Genomic DNA, 26,809 nt, shown 5'->3' on the forward strand with positions numbered 1-26,809 from the left:
ACCGTTCCGTTTGAATGAGAGTACACCGACCGCTCACACTACACCCCTACGTGCACATGGTACTTTCAGAAGACGCTTTACACCTGCCCAAAAAGCAATTAGCCACACGAGTGTTGTTGTTTTGTTGTTGTTGTTGGGTTTGTTGTTGTTGTTGGGTTTTTTTTTTTTTTTTTTTTGGGGGGGGGGGGAGGCAACTGTCAATTACGTATTTATCTTAGTTTTTAGCACATGAAAATGATTGCTAGAAAACTTCATCTTTGGTAACTATGTCCTAACAGTGACGGATCCAGAGGGGATGCACAGCGCTCCTCTGTTTTTGTTGTTAAAACAAAAGAAATGAAAGGAAAAAAATGAGATGAAACCCGGAAGTAGCACCAGAAATACTGTTTGCACCCCCCCCCCCTTTTAGGGAGTTCCTGGATCCGCCTCTGTAAAAAGGACTACCGCTTAGATTTGGAAATTAATAGACATTGATCCACCAACGCTCGTGGATTTCATACCATAAAATGTACATGTACACTGCAAAAAGTCCGGTGTTAAATATGAAACACCGAGCTGGTGTTAAATTTCCGGTGCTCATTCATGGTGTTAGATTAACACCTAAGGGTGTCATTTCAAAATTTAAAATTGTTTTTTGAATAGTTTCTTAGTTACTGCACTTCTTGTTAATTTTGAACTTCAACAAGACGATAAAGAATTTTCCGATAAAGTACTTGATTTTTGAAAAAAAATCTGTAAATACTCAAGTACATTTACACCAGGGGCGCCGGAAGTGGGGCGGCGGGGGACGCCCCCCCCCCCCCCATCCAAAAAGTGGGGGGGGGGGGGCAAAACGCATTTTTGCCCCCCTATTTGGATTGTATTTTTTGCCCCCCTATTTGGACTGTATAAATAGATAACAATAAATAAAATAATAATAAAAGATAACAATAAATAAAATAAATAAAATTAAATAAATAGATAAATAAATAAATAAATGTATATATATATATATATATATATAATACAAATAGGGAAATTTATTAGCTGAGACTTGTAATTCTAACTCTCATAAATGTTTAGACATTCATTGTTTTCGTTGCGTGTGAGCAGATTATCTCAACCGCATTCAACGGTATACCGTTGCAGTTTTTAGAGGCCTTTGGCTATGGAAAATCGTGTAAATATCAAAATGTTAGCTTTAAGCACTGGCCCATGCCAACACTCCTTTTGAAGCAACTTTTCAAAAATTCTTCTTTGTTTTGTAATCTTTATACATGTGGGCCCCCCTCCCCCCCCCCTTAAGAAAAAAAAAAATCTTCCACACGTCCCTCTTCCACCGCTATTATACTAACGTGACACCTGACGTTATAGCGCTCCCAGAAAATGATTTTAACCCCCGCCCGCACCGCCCCCCCCCCCTTCTTAATTTCCAAAGCGAAAAAATATAGCTACAAACGGCAGTTTTTGGACTGTAAAATGTCAAAATGTTGCATCTCGCTCGCATTCAATCGCTATGCCATTCTCCTGATGCTGATGCCAGTAATTGCCAGCAGTTGCGCCCGGTGCGTCCCCCCCCCCCCTTAATTTCCAAAGCGAAAAAAAAAAGTATAGCTACATGGTAGGGACTTTTTGTAAAAACAGAGTACAAAAGTCGCGTGTATAGAGCATTTAAAAGCAAATTTAGGAAATTAAACATAGTGGAAAAAATAGTGCGAAGGACTATGATAACATACGGGAGTACATTATGTGACGGTGTGAGATCTTCGGCGAGGATGTTGGGCCCGGGGGGGGGGGGGGGGATACCCCCTCCCAAGGTAGGGACTTTTGTAAAACAGAGTACAGAAGTCGAGTTTATAGTGCATCAAAGCAAATTTCTAGGAGTAAACATAGTGAAAAAAAGAAAATTAGTGCGAAGGACTATGATTATAACATACGGGGGTATTTCATGTGACGGTGTGAGATCTTCGGCGAGGGAGCGAAGCGACCGAGCGGGGGGGGGGGGGGGGGGGGGGGGAAGGGGGAGGGGGAGGTTGGGCCCGGGGGGGGGGGATACCCCCCTCCCATGGTAGGGACTTTTTGTAAAACAGAGTACAGAAGTCGTGTTTATAGAGCATTTAAAAGCAAATTTCAAGGAAATTAAACATCGTGAAAAAAAAAATAGTGCGAAGGACTATGTATACGGGGGTATAATATGTGACGGTGTGAGATCCTTGGCGGAAGAGACCGGGCGGGGGAGGGTGATCCTTGATTTTGGAGTGACCTCAGGGATCACTCCAAAATCTTCGAGTGATCTCTGAGGTCACTCCAAAATGAGTAAATGAACATTTTCACTCAAAATTCACTCCAATATCACTCTAAATTCACAATTTTTTGTATTCACTCCTTCGAGAGTGAATATTTTCACTCGATTTTTTTTTTTTTTTAAGAGAGTAGCGTATTATGATTTTCGCCCCTGTTACAGGGGATGGGGGGCAAAAACTCGTTTTGCCCCCCAAAATTTTATTGGGGGGGGGGGGGGACTGGGAATGCCCCTCCCCCTGCCCACCCCCCCCCCCCCCGCTTCCGGCGCCCTTTACGGGTTTATCTTTGGGAAGTCATGACTCTTTGTTTTGACTACTATAGAGGCGCTTTCCCTTTGAATAAAAAGTTACACGTATAGGCCTAACAGCAATCTGTCCACTTTTCTTCTTTCAATAATCCACTGTAATACCACTTTTTCTATATACGTCGTACACTTTTAAGCATTCAACAACGTCTGTCAACGCGAAGCAGTAGATGTTGCGATTAAAAAGGTGAGAGAGAAAGACTAGACTAGCAGGAACAGAGATAAGCTTCCTAGTCGCACATCTATCATTAACTAAGTGGTATACGGGAAATTGACTATTCATCAACTTAAAAGGATTGATATCCGTGTGTTGTGTCTCACGTTCTGGTTTCGCAACGAATCAATGATAGGAGCGGATTTTGCTGACGGCAGACAAAGCAAATATACAGCTGCCGGGGAAAAGAAATGTCGCAACGATTATTGATAATAATAATATATAGTAGCACTCGAGTCTGAAACCATGCGAGATTTGCAATAAATTGAGATCTTTTAATTTGTTTTTGACTGCATAAAAGTGTCTAAGAAAATATACTGCTTCAAGAGAGGTTTGATTACACGAAAGGCTTTTCATTCTCATAATCTCTGATGGTTAACTGTCTGTCTGTTTGGCTCTGTCTGTCTGTCTGTCTGTCTGTCTGTCTGTCTGTCTGTCTCTGTCTCTCTCGCTCTTCCGTTCGGGCCACCAAAACCATTAAAAATGCTACTTTTTAATGGTTCGAAAAAAATAAAGAAAAACATAAAAAAGGGAATTAAATCATTAAGTAAAACATTTAAATCATGAAGTAAACAAACCATTGACATGCAGATTGGCAGGTTAAAGTGCTTCAAATATTATAGGCCTATCCATACCACGTACTCAATGACAAGAAGTAGAATATAAGAAAGAAAAACTTTGAAAATGAAAATATGTTATCGTTTATATCATTAAAATGATATAAACTAGATATTTCTGTTAAATTGACAGATCGGTGATAAAAGGTTTCAAATAACGCATATACCTATTCCTATACTGATTAAGCTCACTATGTCCAACATTATGATACTCAATATTGAATTGAGGTATAGGGCCTACGATCCTTTTAAACATGATATTCCATGACACCACATAATAATTTTATATCTATAACGAGTATAACTAATTCTCTTTTTTGATATCTAAGATTTCGCCGTGAAATTTGGCCTTGAGAAATAATTTTGTCGTAAGATAGACTAAGTTTGGCCATGAAAACAGTATAAGTGACGATCTGGCAACCCCTGATCGCGGCAGCTCTGCTGCATATTATAGCTGAAATGCGTGTATCCTGCAGTTACCAAGCACTGAGTTATTCTCCCCTTTTCTGGATGAGAGAAAAAAAAAACCAGCAACATTAAAACAATGTACGCACTATTAATAACACATTTTGGATGGCCCAGTTGGGTCATCAAAACATATTTCATTATTTCTGAAAGAATGGTGTCCAGACATCGACATCTTGCGTGGGACAATGAGTGTGACTAGTTTGTCTGGAGAAAAATAAATATAGGTGCATGCACTTGAATACAAAAATTTCTAAAGGAGCTTCGTTTGGTCTGCTTATGTGGCATGCGATTAACAACATCAACACATGTATACTAATGGGGTGTCGCAATGACAAAACAAACACAAACTCCACAAAGGCAACTCTGAAAACTTCGCACAAAATCAATAATCGCTGTTTCATAGGGTGCATTCCTGACAATAATTTGTACGTTTTGCATTAAATCACGCAAATCGCTGCTGAATACTATATTAATACCTGTGAATGACTCAAAGAACAAGTCAATTGCCACATTCACATTGACTCAAACAAAAAGAAGGATAAGACTCTTTTTTTTGGAACTAGTGGGAACTAAGAAATATACAGGAAAGTTATGGAATTTCACATATATTTTTCACGGAACATGCAGTGATATTGGTCGCGGCAATATAGACTAGATGAGTTTTTGATGTCACGCCCACATAGAAATGTCTCATTCAACTATGCAAATTCATTTTTGATTCATTTACAACCACTCTCAGTTTTCTTTTATACAATTTCACTGACCCATCAGAGTAAAAGACATTCAACTCATATCGACGCACCCGTTACCCCCTCCCAGTCAAACAAGAACAGCAAACAATGTTGTATTTGATGTAAGCATCATTAATGTTATTACAGATAATAAATTATGACAAATCATGATGATTGTGTGAGTGTTCTTCAAGAACACTCATTCCATATGAAATTGTCTTTACCTTTAAAAATCTTAAAATTCAAGCTTAAAAATATCTTGCTTTCATGACAAATCCCGTCGTAAATTGAAGTGTCATAATATATTATACACATACTTATTTGGGTTAAAAGGGGTTGTTTATATAGTTTTGAGACCTAACCTCAGGTTTCTAACATTTGTTCGTGTGTGTATGTGTGAGATAATGAGAAACCTCTTGTGAAATGTAAAAGAGCATGTACTTCCGAGAGGAATTCAATGTTTGTTTGAAGAAAATAAATTATAGTTTTGAAATGGCTGAGACATCCAAAAGAGAGCAATCCTAATAAAAGTTGGAACCCTTGACCCTTTTATTAGGATCGCTTTGTTTACTTTGTTTTTGGGTGTCACAGCCATTCCAAAACCGATTTTGATCAAATAAACTTTGAATTCCTCTAAGAATGTTATGCTCTGTTAACAGTACTATTCCATAAGTGGTTTCCTGGTATCTTAATTGCAGAAAGTTAAAAGCCCAATCCTCATCTCCACCAATACTATACCATCCCTTTAATGCAACAAAGTCTTTTTATAGGTTCCGTATAACAACTGTTGATTTTCCTCTTCAGAGTTGAAATGGTTAACGAGAATTTGTATTCTGAGCGAGCTGATTATTTATTCAATTCATACCTTTTAGTGGGGGGCGCAAGGGATTTTTGGTTCAAAATTTTCCAAAAGCACCAAAATTTGGCACACATGTAGCCCAAGCCATACTATTTCGATTTTTGATGGGCGCCAAGAAGGGCGCCCTCTGGGGCGGCCATTTTGGCAAAATCCAATATGGCCGCCATATAGGTTTAAAGGTCACCTTCATTTGAAAACATAAAAGTTTTACAATCATTTAAAAAGTCATGTTAAGAGGTTTTCTGGGTCAGGGAATTCGATTCTGAAGTTGTTTTTGTGGTTTGAAGTCAATTTTTCCTTATAAGGTCACCTAAAGGTCATATAGGGGTCAAACCATTGTATTCATTAGAGTTTATTGAAAAAAATGGCTTGCCCATGGTCAATATTCCAGGAATGCCAGCCTTAGTAATAGAATTGCAATTGTCGACGGCTGAAAAAAGGCGTATTTCTTGTGAAGGGCTCCCTCCAGGGCGGCATATTTGCAAAATCCAATATGGCTGCCACCTACGTTTAAAAGCAAGTATAACAATTAAAAACCTTTAAAGTGTTACAATAATTTGAAAAGTCAGTTCTAGCGGTTTTATGGGTCAAGGAATTCGATTCTGAAATTATTTTTATGGTCTGATGTCAACTTTTCCTTATAAGGTCTCCCTAAGGATTATTTGGGGTCTAACCATTATATTCACAATAGGTGATTTAGAAAATGGCTTGCCTATAGTCAATATAGGAGGAATGCCAGCCCTGCTAATAGAATTGCAGTTGTTGAGGGCTGTGAGAGAGGGAGAGGTTGGCTTTCTCACGAGTAACATCAATATAAACTATCTGCTTTCGTGTTAAGATATCAAACACTAGGTATATACTCATGAATTATAATAAGAACCCTTTTCTGAGAGTAATTAGGTTTAGGGATCTTACTCAGATCCTTATTTCACAATTAAATTTGAAGACCTGATAACCCTTCAATTTCATTTTTAATGATTACTTACGGTAATTTTTTTTTCTGCATAATTTCAATTATGGCCTGTTATAATATGGCTACACAAGCTTTTAAGTAAGGTTCTGTCCAAAGCTATGGAATATCATAGTTCATGCCACAGTTATTTTTACATTACAGGCGCTAAGAAGAAATGTCCTCACTGACTGGTCATATTTGCGGAATTCAATATATTTGCATTTGCTTTAATGACAGCCAAAAGAGCTAGTTAGAATTATGGGTAATGCCCTTTCAAAGAGTTTTCAAGATTTGATCATTGGCTTATTATTTTCATCTGCAAGGAATGGAATAAAAACATACATATATGAGAAATAGATTCCTATTGCTACCTAATATATTGATAGTTTAGCAATAAGGGGAGGGGGCTACTCTCTTTATTACCATCGTTCTTGACGTTGCCACTAAAAAGAGAAGTGTTTTTATTTCTCTGTTGCAGTTCAGGGATCCTCAATCACAGTAGGTATTCATATTTCAGATTTAAATTCAGTGGAATGATAATTATGAAGATCACTCCTAATCTGGATGAAAAAAAGAAAAAAATCTGTCGTGTTTAAGGGAGTTTTTAGTACATCAGGTAGGCATCAATTTGCTATTTTCGAACTTGTTTAAGAAAGTCCGACTCTAAAGTCTTTACAGGAAATTTTATGTGCCTCCACAGCTAAATATGCCGTTCAGAGGACATGACGGTCCTGGTGACGCCATGTAGGGAAAAAACATATTTCACAGGTGCCACAGTGACACCATTAACAGGGTACACATTAGATATGCTATAGTAAAGCTTTCATGACACCTTCTAGGGTCTATTAAGATTCCATCCAAAGTGCTTGGACGCAAATTGGTATGATATCACAACACTTTATAAGTTGGTATCTCGTTAGTCTGAAGAATATAGGTTGCAACTATACTCTCCGCAACATCTCTACGACGCACGTCTCCTGGAGACGAGCCCAATAGGATTCGCAGGAGAATCGAACATTTTCGATTTTTGCAGAGACTATTTCCGTCTTCCAGCTTGTCTCCGAGACGTCTCTGCGAAGTCTCCATCACTGTGGCCATGTAGATCGTGGGGAATAAATATGTCTGCAACATCTTCGAGATGTCCCCATATCTTGTGGAGACCGTAATAACATAATGGCGACGAAAGGGAGAAGTCGCTGAGAAAAGACGTCTCTGATAAGTCCCTGCGACTGCAAAAGCCGTGCCAACATCCCTGTGACTTCCAAGCAAATAAGTTGTCCCTTTGCTTGAAGATGTCTTCCTGGAAATCGCGTTAGTTGTGACAGCGAAAATCATTTCTTCGAGACGCTGCCATTGCGACAATGTCTCCTCCCGTCAGATAGGCCCTCAATTCCCTCCCCCACACCCACTTTAAGTTTGCAGCAATATCAAACTACTGACCATGGCTCATCTGACAACTGCTCTAAATTGTGCATTTTCACATTCATTCATTCATTCATTTCATTATTTTTTTTTCCATTTCGATGTTTTCCACCTCCCAATGCATGCCTTGAAACAGCTGTGGTGCAGACGAATGAAATTTGGTACTGAAGCATTGGGGAGAGTGGCTGATAGTACTAGTAATTGCCATGTACCTGTGCCATCTTTCCTCCAACTCCACTCCCTGAAGTCAGGGATCATCATGACCCATCAAGCATGCTGTCATGATTCCAGTAGAAACTCACTTGCAGCAGCACTCATCTTCGAAATGTTGATACAGCGCCGCTTGAGCAGATAGGATGGTTTCTGATGATCTGCTCCTATGTTATGACGAGATGATGCCTACCCTGACGCTGGCTGCCCCATAAACCTTGTTGCTCATCAATCCTTGCTGGACATGAGCACGATTACTAAAGTAGTTAATGTGTCAGTGAGCTCTGGTTTGCTGACCCATACTACTTAGGCATTTTGCATTCCACATCAATGCACTACTTAGGCATTTTGCATTCCACATCAAAGCAAGTCTGAAGTAATGTAGCACCGTGTCAGTGCCTGATGTTGTGCTCTGGAAGAGAGGTATGCTGTACAGGAAAGAGCTGAAAAGGTCTTTATCTTTTCAATACCACGACCCACCCGTAACTCCGTCAGATCAAAGTGATTAAAAAAAAGCACACTACTGAAAATGTGATGTGGATATGCTCATCCGTGCGATTGAATACTGTTTTCAGAAAATGCTTTCAGAAAACATTATGTCATCCTTTGTAAGGATATCTTTGCGTAGATCGCATCTAAGATGTTGGAAAGCTGAAGGGTTGTGAGATCACAATTCCTGTTGGATATTTCCGTCTCGAATCAGGTGCTCAGGATGAGTTGTCCGTCCAATTTATTCTTGGATGTCTGTGCGCTGATAAATGAGGGCAGTTCCTTATTTTTCAATCTTAATTTTCAGGAAGACGCTACGCTCTTCCAATCATAACTTGAGATTTGAGTGGTGCCATCACCATCTCTTGTCAGAGGACTGCACAGTGTTGCTGCACAAAAATGTTAAGATTATTTTCTTCAGGATCAGTATCCCATACAACATCAATAGGTGTTCAGTCTCCCTAGTCATCTGCGTTTTCAGTAAAGAAACGGTTCCGTTCGATAAAAAGAGAATAAAAAAGGATAAGAAAAAACCTTCAGCTGAATTGTCTTCACCTACTCTGATAAGATACTGCCACTAAAGGACTTTAATGATCGAATTTAGTTAACTGCCCCTAGAAGACTGGTCTGACCTGGATTGAGGAGCTCGATTCCCTGGGAGCTTCGGCCATTGCTTCCTTCACTGAAGAAGCAGACGCTGTCTTGTCAAGGGAGAGCAGGCATACACCAATTTCAGCAGGAGGAGAATCATATCGCTTGCCAGCTGGAAAGTTATGTAATTGACCATGAAAGGTGACGAGGTGGCTCAGTCGGTAGCGTATGGCTTGCGGTCTAAAGACTTGTGTTCCGGCGCGGGTTCGAGTCCCACTTATCTCAAGTCTAGCTGAGCAATGGTGTGTGTAGTAGAGGCACAACACTTTGCACCTCATCACTTGGATATAAAAAGTGGAAGTCCCTTGTGTGTAAGAATCACAAACCCAGACAGATGAAGAGCTCCCGAATCGGCATTCCGTTATCGGAAAACTCACGATGCATAAATGGGTAAAGTGGTCCACCCCAAGTACATACAACTGACCAGCTACATAGTTGTATACGGGCTATCCAGCTATCTCGTCAGAAGGAAAAAAAGAAGACAAAATAAGATTAGGCGTGTTATTACCCTCTTTGCCATTGCACCCTGATTCGGTACCTTGGAATAGGATGGCGGCCATATTTAAGCATGTATATATTATAAGACACACACACACACACACACACACACACATATATATATATATATATATATATATATATATATATATATATTGAAGCAAAGAAAGAAAAACTGACCAGAAACAATTGATAAATAGTGAGAACTTTGAGTAAAGAAAATGAGAAAAGAAAACGAAACCAATGGAAGCCCGTTTTCTGTGCTCAAAGATTTCAATATATATATATATATATCTTAAATATTTTTTTCATTTATTTATCATAATCATTATTGATATGTAGGGGGATGGAACCGCTCTTGGCCCTAATTGACCATTGAAGGAGTATGGAAGAGGCGACAAATGAGACAGAATAGTGGTACCAGTGAATTGCAGTTGAATGCTCACAGACACCTTTTCGAAAAATGCACAAAATGCCTGATTTGACCCTTATTTGACCTTGAAAATGACCTTGAGAGGTGAGAGTGACCTTGAATTGCAGAAATGATATTTAGAATCACATTCTCTAACCCCGTTAAATCTTCCACATGGGATTCATAACTTTAATCAACCTTTTCAATTTGTAACTGCAGTTGACCTTTAACCCGGATGGCGGCCATATTGGATTTCACCAATATGGCGGCCCCAAGGGTTTTTAGTCTTGGCGCCCATCAAAAATCGAAAGAGTATGGTACAAGGGACCTATGAGCCAAAGTTGGTGCTTTTGGAAGAATCTGAACCAAACCGCCCATTTTGAGCCCTTAGGCCCCCAACTATTTACAGTGTGACTAAATTGAGAAATAGAGGCTTACATCCTAGTGCACCCAGCCAGTTTTCGCCTAAGGTTTCACTCCCTTTTACAGTCAGAGCAAGAATGACTCATTTTCTTCTTCTTTTTTTTTTCTTTTTTTTGTCCAGGATGGTCATGTAATCACTGTCCTCTAATCTCATTGATCTGCCACTTCCATTTTATGTAGGTAATGCAGTCCGGAGGGAGAAAAATAATCCAACCAAAAACAAACAAACAAACAAACAAACAAACAAAAAAACACAAACTTTAAAATCATGTCCGAACCCCTTGACTGTATAGCCTGTCAGTACAGTACCTGTACCTTCTTTTTTGCCATCTTCTTTGTAACATGCATTATCTTTGTAAATTCTTTCAAATCATTCTTTAATTGATCTTGTAAATACACTAATGACATCACTTGATGAAGGAAAAGTAACACTTGGTATCTTTATAGATTTTAAAAAGGCTTTTGATACGATAAATCATGATATTCTTCTATGTAAACTGGCTCATTATGGTGTTCGTGGAATTCCACTTCAATGGTTTGCTGATTATCTGTCCAACAGATCTCAGCTGCTATCTTATAGAGGAATGGTCTCGACACCGAAGACTATAACTTGTGGTGTCCCGCAAGGGTCAGTTTTGGGGCCAACACTCTTTTTGATATTTATAAATGATTTGCCACGCTCTTGCTCTTTCTTTAAATTCAGATTGTTTGCCGACGATTCAAATATTTTTCATACTTATGCTGCTCGCCAAAAAGAAATAGATGTGAATGAAGTAAATGAAAACCTGCACAAAGTTCAAACATGGTGTAATGCCAATAAGATTACAATCAATCTAAAGAAAACAAATTATATGGTAATCAGAAGAAAACGTCAGTTAGTTTCGATGAGGGGTGCAATAAAACTATCTGACACAGACATTGATGAAGTGAGTGTTGCATCCTTTATCGGAACTCAGATTGATTGTCATCTCACTTGGAAACCTCACATTCAATTGGTAAATAAATGTGTTCGAAGGAAAGTAGGTGTATTGTATAAATTAAAGGCATAATTTACCATTTGCAGATGAAAGCATTAGTGCTATAAAATAGTTCTAAAATGTGAGTTAGGGATAGAAACAACCACTGTCAAAATTTGAATCCGTATAATCGATGTTAAGTGTTGTTAAATACACAAAATGTGAACAATAGCTATAATAAAAAAATTTTCCAGACTAAACCGTATACAGTTACGGTTTATTGAGAAAAACCCTGATATCTCCTCATATTTTAGGTTTTATTGTAAATATTTCATATGGTAGGATGTTTTATGATACAACAGACCTACACATATGCATCAAATATGATATCTTGAAAATTTTTGAAGTCACTGCTCCCAAAGGTAAACTAGACCTTTAAGACAGTATGTTCCGCAGCGCATACTTGTGCTTTTGTATAAATCTTTTATACAACCACACATATTATATGGTATTGAAGTATGGGGCAGTACTTATAAATCTCACTTAAATTGTATACATATTTCTCAAAAAATGGCTCTGAGAGCTATAACATTTTCGACTTTACGAACACATTCAGAACCATTGTTCCAACGATTCAAACTTCTAGATGTTGTTAGGTTACATAAGTTCTCAGTTTTAACATTTATGTACGATCTCTGCAATGGAACTATTCCGCACCCTCTGTATGACTATTGCCAAATTGTGCATCATACTTACAGGACAAGAACAAATGAAAAAAGAATGTTGTACTTACCAAAATTTAGAACCACACAGGGACAATTTTCAATTTCTTACTTAGGACCAAAACTTTGGAACACATTGCCAGGAGAAATGCGTGAACAAAGCAAAAGATCTACATTTCGTAAATGCCTTGCAGATTTCCTTCTCTAATAGATATTGTATCAAGTATAATTAGTTTTCTATGTTAGAAAATATATGATGTACGTTGTATTTAAATATTAACAGCCATTTCAACCAACCATGTAATAATTTTTCGTTTGTGTTTAGCTTTTAGTATGAAGATCAAGGTGACCAATCTCGACTAGCACGTGTGCTAACTTTTGGTTTCCTTGTTAACAACAACTTTGTAGAATTACGCTACATGTATCACATTTAAATCTCAAATGTCTTCATTTAATCATGTTATTGTAAAGGAGTAATAGATAAGTATTTTTTTTTTCATATATGTATGTAAATACAATTGTATAATGATTGAAAATGTACATGTTCAAATGTTGTTGCTAATAAAAACTTCAAACTTCAAACTTCAAACTTCAAAATAATCTTTATTGTCTTCATCATTTAATTCAATTGGAGTAGAAAACAATATAAAACACAAAACAAATGAACTCTTATGGAAATTTCCGAGGTAGAGTAGGTAGAAGATTGATAACCAACTCATAAGACCAAGCTTTGATTTGTTTCTTGTTTGATATCATTTTTACTCTCAACACTGTTGACGGTCGCCGATTACGCAACACGAGTGGTGCATGGTTTATGGTATTGACAATGGCGCCATCTATGTTCAATTGCCCGCACAATACTCCAACGTACAAAGCCCTGGAGCTGTGAGTAACGTGTGGACACAGCTAGCTGCAACAAGGCCAGCGCATTAAATCGGCTTCACATCACAGTCCTCTCGTCTCTCGGTGATTCACCTGTTGTTGACATAAACCAAGAAAACACATGCCACACTTCCATGCAGTCATCAGGAAGAGCAAAGTTACTGCTACTGCTTCATGTCATCTCTCGCTTAAATTCTGTCGGACGTTACATTGTTGGATAAGGTATGATTAGATCTTCATGAATTTACTTGTCTGATTAAAAGTTTTTCGGTTTGACGCACTGCCATTTGCAAGTGTATCTATCTCAGTCACGAACCCTGAATTCATGCCTGCTGAACCCGAACGAACGGGCTGCTGCGCGATGCGGCGACAGTGCTGCTTGGGGGATGGGGGCCGGGTAGCTCGCATCTCCGTATATCGGTACCTGTTTGTAGCTGATGACAGTGCGAAGAACAGAGAAAGAGAGAGCGGCATGCGGAGTTCAACTTTCGAGTTGGGATCGTATTTCACTGCTCCCGACAGGTTGTATGGTGCTGTTTTTTTAGGTGATCCGAGTATCCTCTCGGATCACCTTCTGTATTTGTACGGATTCTTTGTTGGTTCTTCTTATTTCTGGACAAAAGTTGTGTATCTACTTACTCAAAAAGTTCTCAGAGTATCAATTTCAAACTCATACCATATATGTATCATGTCCCAAAGACGACAAATTTTATGTATCACTGTGATCAGTCGACCGTGACGTCACTATGACGTCATTATATGAAAACACATTTTCATTCATATCTCATTAGTGGAATGGAATTTTTCAATGAAATTTACGTCACATACATTTCAAATTATGCGCATTTTACTCATATTCTCAAAATTCATATTTTCTCTTAAAACGTGCGCGTACGCGCGCGTTAAAATATTTGTATGTTCAAATCGAGCTCAAATTTTTTTTGCACACGTTTCAGACCATTTGGAGCATTTTTTGAAAAATTGAAAAAATTGGACGGACGCGTACGCGCGCGCACATATACGCACGTACAGCTCATACGCAATAGAAATTTCCCGTTTCTTTACACTTATCGGATGCGTAAAATGTCAAGAAATATTTCTACCAAGTTTCAAGTCGATCCGACTCAATATGACGTCATACGGGCCCGTCAAAGTTGAAATTCCGCGCGCGCGTCAATGGCGATATACAGTGCAACAATGCAAAAAAAACGCCAATTTTGAATCCGATTTTACTCGTCAGGATGGACGGTGACCCCCCATTTTCTTTACATATTCTGAAAGCTGATGAGTTGTACATGTCATTTCATGGGTTGGCGTTGCTGAAAAAATGATTAAAAGATATCAAATTTCTTTATAAATTTTAAAAAGTAAATTTTCAAAATGACGTCATCAAATTTCAAGTTCACTCAAGCGTATCTCACTTATTCTTTTGTTGATTTTCGTCCAAATTTCAATATAATGTAGCTTATTAAATGGTCTTTCAGTCATATGTAACAACATTTTGATTGGATGACGGCATCACCTCGTAAAAAGGGATTAAAAGTAACATTGTCAAATTTGACCAGTTTACGTGTTATCTCTATGGGAGTGCAGTTTTTCTGGAAATGAAAACTGACATGACTATCTTTATCGAGCACTAGCTCACTTATGCTTCGGTGAATTTCTCCCATATTTTAGTATGTTGTAGCTGAGACTTTGGGCTATTGTGAATGTACCCTTTGTTTTTTCATACGTTGTCGGCATCACGTCCAAAAACTTGGTTGAAATTAAAGCTTATCTTCGATGTATTGAAATATTTCTTCCTTTCTGCAACTTTCTTTGCAATAACTCAAGAAAAACATACCCTATCACCACCATATTTTGCACATGTTTAGTTCATGTCACGTCCATTATTTCATAAAATAACAACTACTTGATCACACACCATCTTGGGTATGTAAATTAGGGTCAAAGGTCATAAATGTTTCATCCTGTATCTTAGTGAATACATGTCCTATCTCTCCCATATTTTGCACACGTAAAGACCATGTTACAAGGATCATTTCACAAAATAACCATTTTTGGCTCAGATGCCATCTTGTCTGTGCAAAGTGGGGTCAAAGGTCATATGTACTTCTTCCTGTATCTTCGTTATGACGTGTTATCTCTATGGCAGGGGATTTTTCTAGATGTGAAAATTGACATGATTGTCTTTATTGACGACTAGCTCACTTACCCTTCGGTGAATTTCTTCCAGATTTTGGTATGTTGTAGCCAATTTAATACTCTTTAAGTTTTGTTCAACCAAAATTTTAATCGGATGATGTCTTCACCTCGTGAAAATGGATATAATGTAACCTTGTCAAATTTAACCAGTTTACGTGTTATATCTATGGGAGGGAATTTTTCTGGAAATGAAAATTGACATGACGGTCTTTATGTAGCACTAGCTCACTTACCCTTCTGTAAATTTCTCCCAGATTTTAATATGTTGTAGCTGAGACTTTGGGCTATCGTCAGAAATTCTCCATTTTTTCATACGACGCCGAGATCACGTCAAAAAACTTGGTTGAAATCAAACTTATCTTCGATGCATTGAGATATTTCTTTCTCTCTGCAACTTTCTTTGCAATAACTCAAGAAAAACAGCCCCTATCATCCCCATATTTTGCACATGTTTAGTTCATGTCACGTACATTATTTCATAAATAACAACTACTTGATCACGTTAAAAAACTTGGTTGAAATTAAAGCTTAACTTCGATGTATTGAGATTTTCTTTCTTTCTGCAACTTTCTTTGCAATAACTCAAGAAAAACAGCCCCTATCACCCCCATATTTTGCACATGTTTAGTTCATGTCACGTACATTATTTCATAAACCAACAACTACTTGATCGGACACCGTCTTGGGTATGTAAATTAGGGTCAAAGGTCATAAATGTTTCATCCTGTATCTTGGTGAATACATGTCCTATCTTTCCCATATTTTGCACACGCAAAGACCATGTTACAAGGATCATTTCACAAAATCACCACTTTTTGCTCAGATACCATCTTGGGTGTGGAAAGTGGGGTCAAAGGTCAAATATACTTCATTCTGTATCTTCGTTAGTGTATACGGAATTAGGTACCAAAGATGGCAGGTCTGACTCCCTTTTCTAAATGAGAATCCAAACATCACACAGAAAATATCCCCTAAACGCAGATGAAACATTTATGGCCATGCCTATTGGGATCAGGATTTGAATCGTTGATTTCCAAATAGATCGGATCACCTAATTTGTCAGTGTTGACAAATTCCAAGTCTAGTTCTTCTTCTTCTTCTTTCTTTATTTCTGGACAAAAGTTGTGTATCTACTTACTCAGAAAGTTTTCAGAGTATCAATTTCAAACTCATACCATATATGTATCATGTCCCAAAGACGACAAATCTAATGTATCATAGTGATCAGTCGACCGTGACGTCACTATGACGTCATTATATGAAAACACATTCTCAATCATATCTCATTAATGGAATAGAATTTTTCAATGAAATTTACGTCACATGTATTTCAAGTTATGCGCATTCTACTCATATTCTCAAATTTCATATTTTCTCTTAATACGTGCGCGTACGCGCGCGTTAAAATATTTGTATGCTCAAATCGAGCTCAAATTTTTTTTGCACACGTTTCAGACCATTTGGAGCATTTTTTGAAAAATTGAAAAAATTGGACGGACGCGTACGCGCGCGCACATATACGCACGCACAGCTCATATGCAATAGAAATTTCCCATTTTTTCACACTTATCGGATGACTGAAATGTCAAGGAATATTTCTACCAAGTTTCAAGTCAATCCGACTCAATATGACGTCATACGGACCCGTCAAAGTTGAAATTCCGCGCGCGCGTCAATGGCGATATACAGTCTAACAATGCCAAAAAAACGCCAATTTTGAATCCGATTTTACTCGTCAGGATGGACGGTGACCCCCCATTTTCTTTACATATTCTGAAAGCTGATGAGTTGTACATGTCAATTCATGGGTTGGTGATGCTGGAAAAATGATTAAAAGATATCAAATTTCTTAATAAAATTAAAAAAGTAAATTTTCAAAATGACGTCATCAAATTTCAAGTTCACTCGAGCGTATCTCACTTATCCTTTGCCAATTTTCACCCAGATTTCAGTATGTTGTAGCTTATTAAATGCTCTTTCATGAATGTAATAACAACATTTTGATTGGATGACGGCATCACCTCGTAAAAATGGATTGAATGTAATCTTGTCAAATTTGACCAGTTTACGTGTTATCTCTATGGGAGTGCAGTTTTTCTGGAAATGAAAATTGACATGACTCTCCTTTTCGAGCACTAGCTCACTTATGCTTCGGTGAATTTCTCCCAGATTTTGATATGTTGTAGCTGAGACTTTGCGCTATCGTATGTGTGCCCTTCGTTTTTTCATACGGAGTCGGCATCACGTCAAAAAACTTGGTTGAAATTAAAGCTTATCTTCGATGTATTGAGATATTCCTTTCTTTTTGCAACTTTCTTTACAATAACTCAGGAAAAACAAGCTTTATCAGCCCAATATTTTGCACATGTTTAGTTCATGTCACGTACATTATTTCATAAAATAACAACTACTTGATCAGACGTCATCTCGGGTATGTAAATTAGGGTCAAAGGTCATTAATGTATCATCTTGTATCTTGGTGAATACATGTCCTATCTTTTCCATATTTTGCACACGTAAAGACCATGTTACAAGGATCATTTCACAAAATAACCACTTTTTGCTCAGATGCCATCTTGGCTGTGCAAAGTGGGGTCAAAGGTCATATGTACTTCTTTCTTTATCTTCATTATGACGTGTTATCTCTATGGGAGGGAATTTATGTAGATGTGAAAATTGACATGATTGTCTTTATCGAGCACTAGCTCACTTATGCTTCGGTGAATTTCTCCCAGATTTTAATATGTTGTAGCTGAGACTTTGGGCTATCGAAAATAAGCCCTCCATTTTTCATACGATGTCGGGATCACGTCAAAAAACGTGGTTGAAATTAAAGCTTATCTTCGATGTATTGAGATATTTCTTTCTTTCTGCAACTTTCTTTACAATAACTCAAGAAAAACAGCCTCTATCACCCCCATATTTCGCACATATTTAGTTCATGTCACGTACATTATTTCATAAAATAACAACTACTTGATCAGACGTCATCTTGGGTATGTAAATTAGGGTCAAAGGTCATAAATGTATCATCCTGTATCTTAGTGAATACATGTCCTATCTTTCCCATATTTTGCACACGTAAAGACCATGTTACAAGGATCATTTCACAAAATAACCACTTTTTGCTCAGATGCCATCTTGTCTGTGCAAATTGGGGTCAAAGGTCAAATATACTTCATTCTGTATCTTCGTTAGTGTATACGGAATTGTGTACCATAGATGGCAGGTCTGACTCTCTTTTCTAAATGAGAATCCAAACATCACACGGCCAATGTCCACTAAACACAGATGAAACCGGTATGGTCATGCCTATTGGGATCAGGAGACTCAAATCGTTGATTTACGAACAGATCGGATCACCTAATTTGTCAGTGTTGACAAATTCCAAGTCTAGTTTTTTTTCTTTCTTTCTTTCTTTTCTCCTTGGCAATCTATAGTGGACAGGATAAAGTTAAATCACTTTTGTGACAAAGGCTTTTTATAGAGTTTTTGTTTTTGTTTTTGTTCAGAATCACTTATGAGACATAAAACTTTTTTTTTTTTTTTTTTTTTTTTTTTTCATGCAACTAATATTTAGTTTGCTGTGGTATTGTGAGTCTATTTTCTACTCTCTGGCCGGCCTTTGCTAAAAACTTATACTGCATTTCAACAAATGTTTGGTCTAAAGTGGGTTTAAAATGGGGTTAAATCTTGGTTTATAGTAGAATATACGGGCCTACATGTTTTATTTTATTGGATGAAAGACTTGGACATGCAGTAAATGGAGCAAAAGTGCTTAGTCATAGTAAGTAAAATTATAGGTCCTATCTCATGAAGTAGGGTTTACCAACTGGTGCTTGTCAACACTACAGCAGTTGCTTTTAACAGGATCCAGTCATGTGTAGTGCAGCTGAGTGACAGCACTAATGCCAAGTAATGTGTGTCATTCTTTGGTAATTTGTGCTGAATGCACTAAAAAACAAAACAAAACAAGACAAAACGTGTTATTTTGTAGCAATCCATGTGATACCTCATTAATTTAACAAGAATATGTGTACACACAGTGCTGAAGTATATTGGGCCAAGTAAAAAAAGAAAGTAGTTTCTCGTCCGGGTTTTTTGAGCAAGGCGATGAGGGAGGTCCTTACTATTTGATATCTTACTATTTTTTCGAGGATTGTCAAAATGAAAGTAATATGTGTTTCTCGTCCGGTAATTCTGAGAAAGGTAACGAGAGAGGGCTTTACTATTTTCTATATCCAATTTATGAAATGAAATATCACTCTGGTAGCTGTGTTATGAGAGACCAGGTCCCAAGTGTACATGTCTTGCCTGCACTCTGTGCATTTTCAAACAAATATGTACCATACTTGAAATGAAACTTCATGCATGCAGAAATACATTTGCTTTTTCTTTCCACTACAGATGTCAAGGGAAAATGACCATCTTAAAATGAGAGTGTTGTAATGGCATTTCTGATACCAGTGTACTTGCAATTCTGATGTATTGTGCTATTAATTGAAACAGGTATAAAACATGTCTTTCAACAAATGTACGACTGAAATAGATTCCATGATATTCAAAACAATGCTTTATTTATCATTGGTGTTTGTGACTTTTTGTGTCCACACAGCTGGTATGTCCCTGCATTTCTTCACAGTACAATTGTAGCACATTCAACTGGAAACTGGCTTGTACAATTGCAGATGGATGTCAAAATGATACTGATATGGCATTATAGCATTAAACATTTAATGATGTTTCTTCATGTTCTAAAAAGACATTTGATAATCACTCATCATTTGGATGATGAATGATTGCATACCACACTACAGATGATACGACTCACGGCCGTGTCCGTGAATTTACATCGTGAAGAAAAGTATCCCGCAGAAATACGAGACAAACCAGAATCCGTGGAAAAGTTATTTATTTTGTAGATACACCCATTTAATAATTCTATATTTGCTGGAAAAGCGCACTCATTTTATCTTCAAAATAAAACAATACATCGCCGTCAGATGCAACGTTACAGAGCAGAGTGTACGGGCCTCTACACAGCTACAGACACGCACACTTTGCCAATAAACGGCCGGTGCGGCACGGCCACTGCATTACCGTACCTTCCGACACTGCACGCACATGCACATAGTCACAATGACAGGAAAATGTATACAAACTCCATACAATCCTCACAAGCATTTGTACAGTACAATTCATCCGCCTAAAATATGAGAAACGGGGAAAAATACGAACAATGCGCGAAATACGCGTGGAATATCAGCGATTGTTCGCAAAAATGTTGCCGCTATCGCGTTCACGACGTACCGAGTGCGCTGTACATCACAGCCCAGGCCCGCCCGCGGCCCGCCCATCCAACTACAGTTCGACTGCTTTGTGGAGCAGTGTGAAATGCATGCGTTATTACATACGCACTACAGAAGCTACAGCTGTACTACAGCTAAGTAGAGGACGCAAGGCGTAATGAGATGTCACCATCGGTAGGTGACTATTATTGTCAATTTCTTTTTTCGGCGGCCGAAAAAATAGTAAATATCAAAAAAGTCGATTCGGCAACTGAAAATCGATGCCGGCGGGGAGCGGGCTGGGACGAGAATTATGAATTTCTTGGTATTTTCAGCGCCATTTTGAAAATAGTAAATAGTAAAAAAATTGATGCGGCGGCCAAAATCGATGCGCGCGAGGACGAGAAACTGGTTTCTTTTTTTACTTGGCCTTGAAGGCTTTGTACTTTTTTAAATCAAAACAGCAACAAACTCAAAGTGATGCTTTTCTTTCACAATTTATTTTGTCATGCCACAGGAATTTTTTTGGCAAGACTCCCTTACAAAATTGCATGTCCCCCCATCCCCCCCCCCCCACCACTAATGCTCACAAACTTGCCAAATGTGTGTGCACGCACGCATCCAAAAGAGTAAGCTACCTAGGGTAGGGTACTGTATATAGAGTTGTCATGGCAAAAATTGGGGGGGGGGGGTGGTCTATTAGGAAGTCTGTCCAAATTTCCTCATGAAAATAAAACTTTACAAATGTTTATCCTGGCAATCATCTTGAACTTTTAATCATTTAGGTGGAAAAGGTACAGGTACCTGTAGAAGAAGTGTATGGTAGTATTATATTTTTTTGATCTTGATTTGAAATGGTGATAAGTGAAAAAAAGGATTAACATGTAAACATAGGTAGAAAAAAAGAACAACAACCACAACATAACAAAAGGTGACAATAAAGCACTGCCACAGCAGAATGTAGCATTCAATGTACATGAGGTTGATAGTTGATGAATTCATCATACCAGAACTTCATTTCAGTGTAATTCACTTGTCTTGTTCTTTTTTAGTCTTCTTTTTAAAAATCCTCCTGTCTATTTATTTTCTACCCTATTCTATTGAGTCTTTCATTTTCCCCTTGACAAGTGGACAGCAGTATCGATAAAGATGGGTGTGAGCCCCCTGCGTGCCATTTTTTTTTTTTTTTTTGACAGGTTGCCCCTCTATAAAGTTCAAGGGCTGGTTTTGCTTCCTGTCGGAAGTGCAGCATAGAGCTATTTCCGATTGGCACGGCAGGGTTATAGAAAGTTTAGATTGATGAGAAACGGAAGATTGGTGCCCGATCATACAATTAACCCGTTCCATACTAAATTCTGAAATCCCCATAGACTTAATACACAGGCCACCAGGTTTCCGTATGGAATGGGTTAAGAGAATCGTTTCTGTATTTTGTAAGAACAAGAAGAGTAAGATAATCACATCAGTCAAAAGTACACTACATGCACCATTTTGGCCTTTTGGGTGATTAGTGTTTAGTCATGTGGTTGATAGAAAGGCTTGGCCTAACTGTATTTTAGCTTTGTTAAACTCCGGAAGTTTGTAAACTTTTAATTTGTCAAGTCATATTGTATGCACGCCTGCCAGTAGCCTAAGCCATCTTTGCAAAGCTCAGCCGCCATCTGTGGAACTTCGTCTCCCCAAATCACTCAATTCTATAATGTGTCTATCATTGAAATGTTCTTTGCAATTTTACAGTCCTTTTATCAGTATTTTACATGTATCATCTTTTAATGTAACATCACACAATTCAGTCACCGACTTCAATATGATAGAAATAAAACCATTATTGAATTAAAATGAAAGTCACAATTGCAATTCATTGATAAAGACTCTTTAGTCATCTACTGCTCATTGTTTGTATTTGATAGGGTAGTGGTGTCATTCTGAAAGCTTGCTAGCCAAATATCAGGAAGATAAAGAAATGCCTACTTTGGGAAATATGAGACAATAAAAATCATGAAATTTGAGATTTCTGTCTACATCATAATGATAAATTGCAAAGTTAGAAATATTTCTTTACAGTGCTTGCATATTGGCTTTGTGGTCTGTTGCCTGCATCTAATGGCATGACATAACAATATTGTAGTATGGCATGGCTGAAGCTGTTGTGTATGTCAGACACAGGTAAAAATATCAAGGCACAGTCTTGTAAAAAATAACACAATTTTTCTTGGGCAAGCATTCTCATTGCAAATTGTCAGAGCTAACTTTACTTAAAGAGGAAATCCACCCCCCCCCCAAAAAAAATGAATTACATTTAAAAGAAATAGAAAAATATTCCCTAACAGAATGATACAAAAATGACAAAAATTGGTAAGAAAGAAGGAAGATATAACATTTTTAAATTTCATTTTTTGGGGAAAAACATTTCTTGACCAGGACTTATGAATATTGAAATCAGCAGGTTGTTGATGTCATGCTCTCACAATTTCTTATTCATTTTGTATGTACAGAAATGGCAAAAATCTCATATTTCAGCTGTATAGATATAAAACTTGAAGTAAAACCACACAACCCCCCCCCCTCAAATGTTAACTCCAATATATATGTCTTGGTATGGGAACATGCTTTTACTACCATAGCTTAAAATAACAATTTTCTTAATTTCATATACATGAAACATTGTTAAAGTATGACATTATCAACTCACTCATTTCAATATTCATAAGGACTGGTCAAGAAATGTTTTCCAAAAAAAAAAAAAGAAAAAGAAGAAATGTCATATTGTCCTTGTTTCTCGTCCAATTTTTGTCATTTTTGTATCATTCAGTAGGGAGTAATTTTCTCTTTCTTTTGAAATATATTCATATTTGGGATAGATTTCCTCACAAAATTGCACTCTGGTATTACAACTGTCACCACAAAGTTGTGAGCATTCACTCTTGGTAATGTGAATGAACCCATATTGATAGGAAACATATTTCTTGCTGACAAGCAAGTATTAAAAAAAACCCGACAACAAACAGGTATTGTAATCAAAGCTAGGTTGCATAATTATGTTTTGAAACAAAAACAACAAATTAGTGATGAAAAGAGCATAAATGGACAACTGTGACCAATTCAGTTACATACAGTGATTTTCTCTCTGTTATGAAAACTAAGAAAAAAATTATAACATGTTCATTATTTTTAGTCAGGTAAATGTCGCACTGCTTGCAAAATAACTCCAACTATTTTGTGCATCACTTCAACTTGTTCTCTTGGAAGGTACAGAGTACATTCTTGTCATAACACTATGACATCTTGTTCATGTGGTTATGCGTCTTTTCTCTGTATGTGTATGTTGGGTGTTTGAGAGAGAAAAAAAATGAGAGAAGTGAGTTCTTTAACACAAATTGAAGGAAATGTCTTCATTGGTCTTTTTTTTTTTCTTGTTAGAAGACAATGAAATCGTTGGCAGGAAACATGACAGTTGAGTTCGTCAATATAGCTGTCAGTGTTCCATTTCCTTATGGGATGTCATGTGAGTACTGGCAATCGGTTTGAGGTACATATAATTCTCTGAGTACCATACTTCTAGAATTCCTCTTACTATTGCATTGTTGTCATTGACAATTCAAAACATGGACATCTCTTTGGTATCTCTTTGTCTGCCTGGGTAGTTGTTAGGCAAAAGAGCAAAATGGCAAAAAGGATAATACGTTGCACACACACACACACACACACACACAATAGTCGTGTAACTACAAATTGTATGAATCATGTATGAAGGATCATGAATCTTTTTGAAAGTCATGTACTTGATCAAAATCACACAATTTATGTGGTTTGTTCTTTAGGAAACTGTCTCTACCACCCTTCTCCATACAAAAGAAATGGTGTCAGTGACCCCAAAGCCCACTGAATGAAGTGATTTTGACAGAGTGACTAATTTGTGTAGCAAGGTATCAAAGATGATGGAACTCCCACCTTAGAACTAGGTCACTGAGAATGACGCACTGACTTTTCAGCCCTTTCCTTCACACAACGAAGAGAATATCATGAAATTGAAATTCTGTGCATCATATTTCCAAGTTTAAAACCTATATACACATGCCGGTGATCCAGAATACACATTGGAATGTAGTTAAATCTTGCCTCAAAGGGAGTGCTATATCTATGATTATATTTTCATTGTAGTTTATTTGATGAAAATTGATTTTGAAATGGCTGAGATATCCAAAAACAAAGAAGTCCTAATAAAAGGTGGGACCCACCTTTTATTAGGACCACTTTGTTCCACTTCGTTTTTGAATATCCCATCCATTTCAAAAGCCATTTTCTTCATATAAACTTCAAATTCTTCTTAGATTTGTATGCTCTTTCATATTTAATGGGTGGTTTATTATTATCTTGCAAACAGTTAAATTCTGAGTCTTCCATCTCAACCAAAACTATACCATCCCTAGAGTAACTTTACTGGGGGAAATGTCTGCTTGATTATCTGTTGTTATACAATTCATGATATCATTTTCCAATCAAGGGAAGTATAATTGGCTAGTTCTAGGAGGAAAGCCAGCACTCTTCCTCAGAGCTGTGATAAACACCAAGCATAATGTGTATGATATCAATATTTTTGGCCAATTATGTTGTTACAATAATATTTACAACAGTTTGTTTTCTGTAGACCAATATAAATATATATAGATTTTGCTTTTTAAGATCCCAGCTTTTCTTCTCCAAGTCATGCCACTGTTTTCTTGGCAAGGCAGTGGATGATTCTGCCATGAAACATTCAGGACAGACTTCCCTCCTGTTGTACCTCCCCTTTCCTCGTTTCATCTTCTCCTGATGGGACTATGACCTGATGATGATAGCACATGCTCTTCCTCCAAATCGCAGTGACAACCCTCTTCTTTCAACACCATAGAGAGTCTCTATAGTACATTTTAGGCTGCAGTGTTAATAATTTATTCACCATGAATAAAGTAACTGTTTTTTTTTTTATTCATTTGCTTTTATTTTTTTTTATTTGAAAGGAATATAGAAGCCTTGGATAAATAAAGATAAAAAATGCTTTGAATGACAAGCTGAGCAGGAGAAATAAGAAGTATTTTTAATAGTGGAATACCATTAAAAGCTTGTACTTACTGAAATTTCATCATCTGTTCCAAATATATTTTCATTTTATCAGCACATGTTATTCTAGAGATGTGGAGAACTCGCACTACACACCCCTGTGCTAAATTTAGAGTGTTCAATCTGCATCTGTGCTGTGAATGGATGTTGAACAGAAGTCTGGAAGTTCAAGACTACATCAAATGCAGGACTATGGCCAATGAACAAGACCGTCTGCTTTCCTGAAACAGGAAGCAGAAGAGGCCGCTGTCAAATTGGTCTCTAGACAAAACCTCGCCATAGTGACACATAGCTTGAAAAATCATAAAAAAACAACAACACAATTGGGTAAAGACTACTCTTGGATCAAGTGTTGATTTTGATGTAATTACAAGATTTTGCTATAAGGTTATGAAGTTCCCAGCATTTTCCTGTCAAAAGCATTGTGAAAATAAAAAGGGTTTGGTGTGACTTGCTCTAAAATGAAAATGAACAGTCTGGAGCTCCTAGACCACAGCTGGCCCCACATTGTCCCAGCATGATTTCAAGTTTAGGAATTTAGAGATGAGTGCATCAACCCAGACACAGTGTCAAGGGCAGTCACGCAAACTGTGAATGTCACTGCTGCTTTTGTCCTGTTAAAAGATTTGTCATTCTATTATTATCATCATTGATAGTATTGCTATCATTATTGTTATTCTCCAGGTAATATAATTATTATTGTTGTTATTTTGTTATCATCATCATCATCATCATCATTATCTTATTAATTACTTTAGCTGCTATTTGTAGTAGTATAGCATTACCTTTACTGTCTTATTACAATTATAATTCCAGTCCTATTTTTTCCAAACCAGAGAGGTTTCTACTCCCTATATTTGGGGGGGGGGGGGGGGGGGGGTTAAACAGTCATCCAGTATAGTTATACTTACAAATTGTACCTCATATCAGTTCTTCACTTATGTTGACATCTCAAGTCTCAAGATGCAAGATGCCTGGTAATGCATTTTGAAGTGAAATAGGCACAATTTCCCACTTGTTTTATGATCCAAACTTTAGAAGAATGTAGAAGAAGAATTGCTCTTTCAGAAGATATGAAAAAGTCAAGATTGACTAGGTTGACCCGTTTCACCTATTTTGAGTA

General features: G+C 37.4%; 1 protein-coding gene across 1 annotated transcript in view; it reads right to left on the reverse strand.

The window, feature by feature from the left end:
• LOC140231109 (UDP-glucose 6-dehydrogenase-like) overlaps positions 1–13,501 on the reverse strand; it is a 34,286-nt gene extending 20,785 nt beyond the window's left edge. Inside the window, exon 1 of the mRNA XM_072311260.1 lies at positions 13,442–13,501. Coding sequence (XP_072167361.1) covers positions 13,442–13,501 — 60 coding nt within the window. The remainder of the gene's footprint in view (positions 1–13,441) is intronic.
• Positions 13,502–26,809: the final 13,308 nt, after the last annotated feature.

The sequence above is a fragment of the Diadema setosum genome, chromosome 7 (assembly GCF_964275005.1).
Source record: "Diadema setosum chromosome 7, eeDiaSeto1, whole genome shotgun sequence".
In the NCBI taxonomy this organism is placed as follows: Eukaryota; Metazoa; Echinodermata; class Echinoidea; order Diadematoida; family Diadematidae; genus Diadema; species Diadema setosum.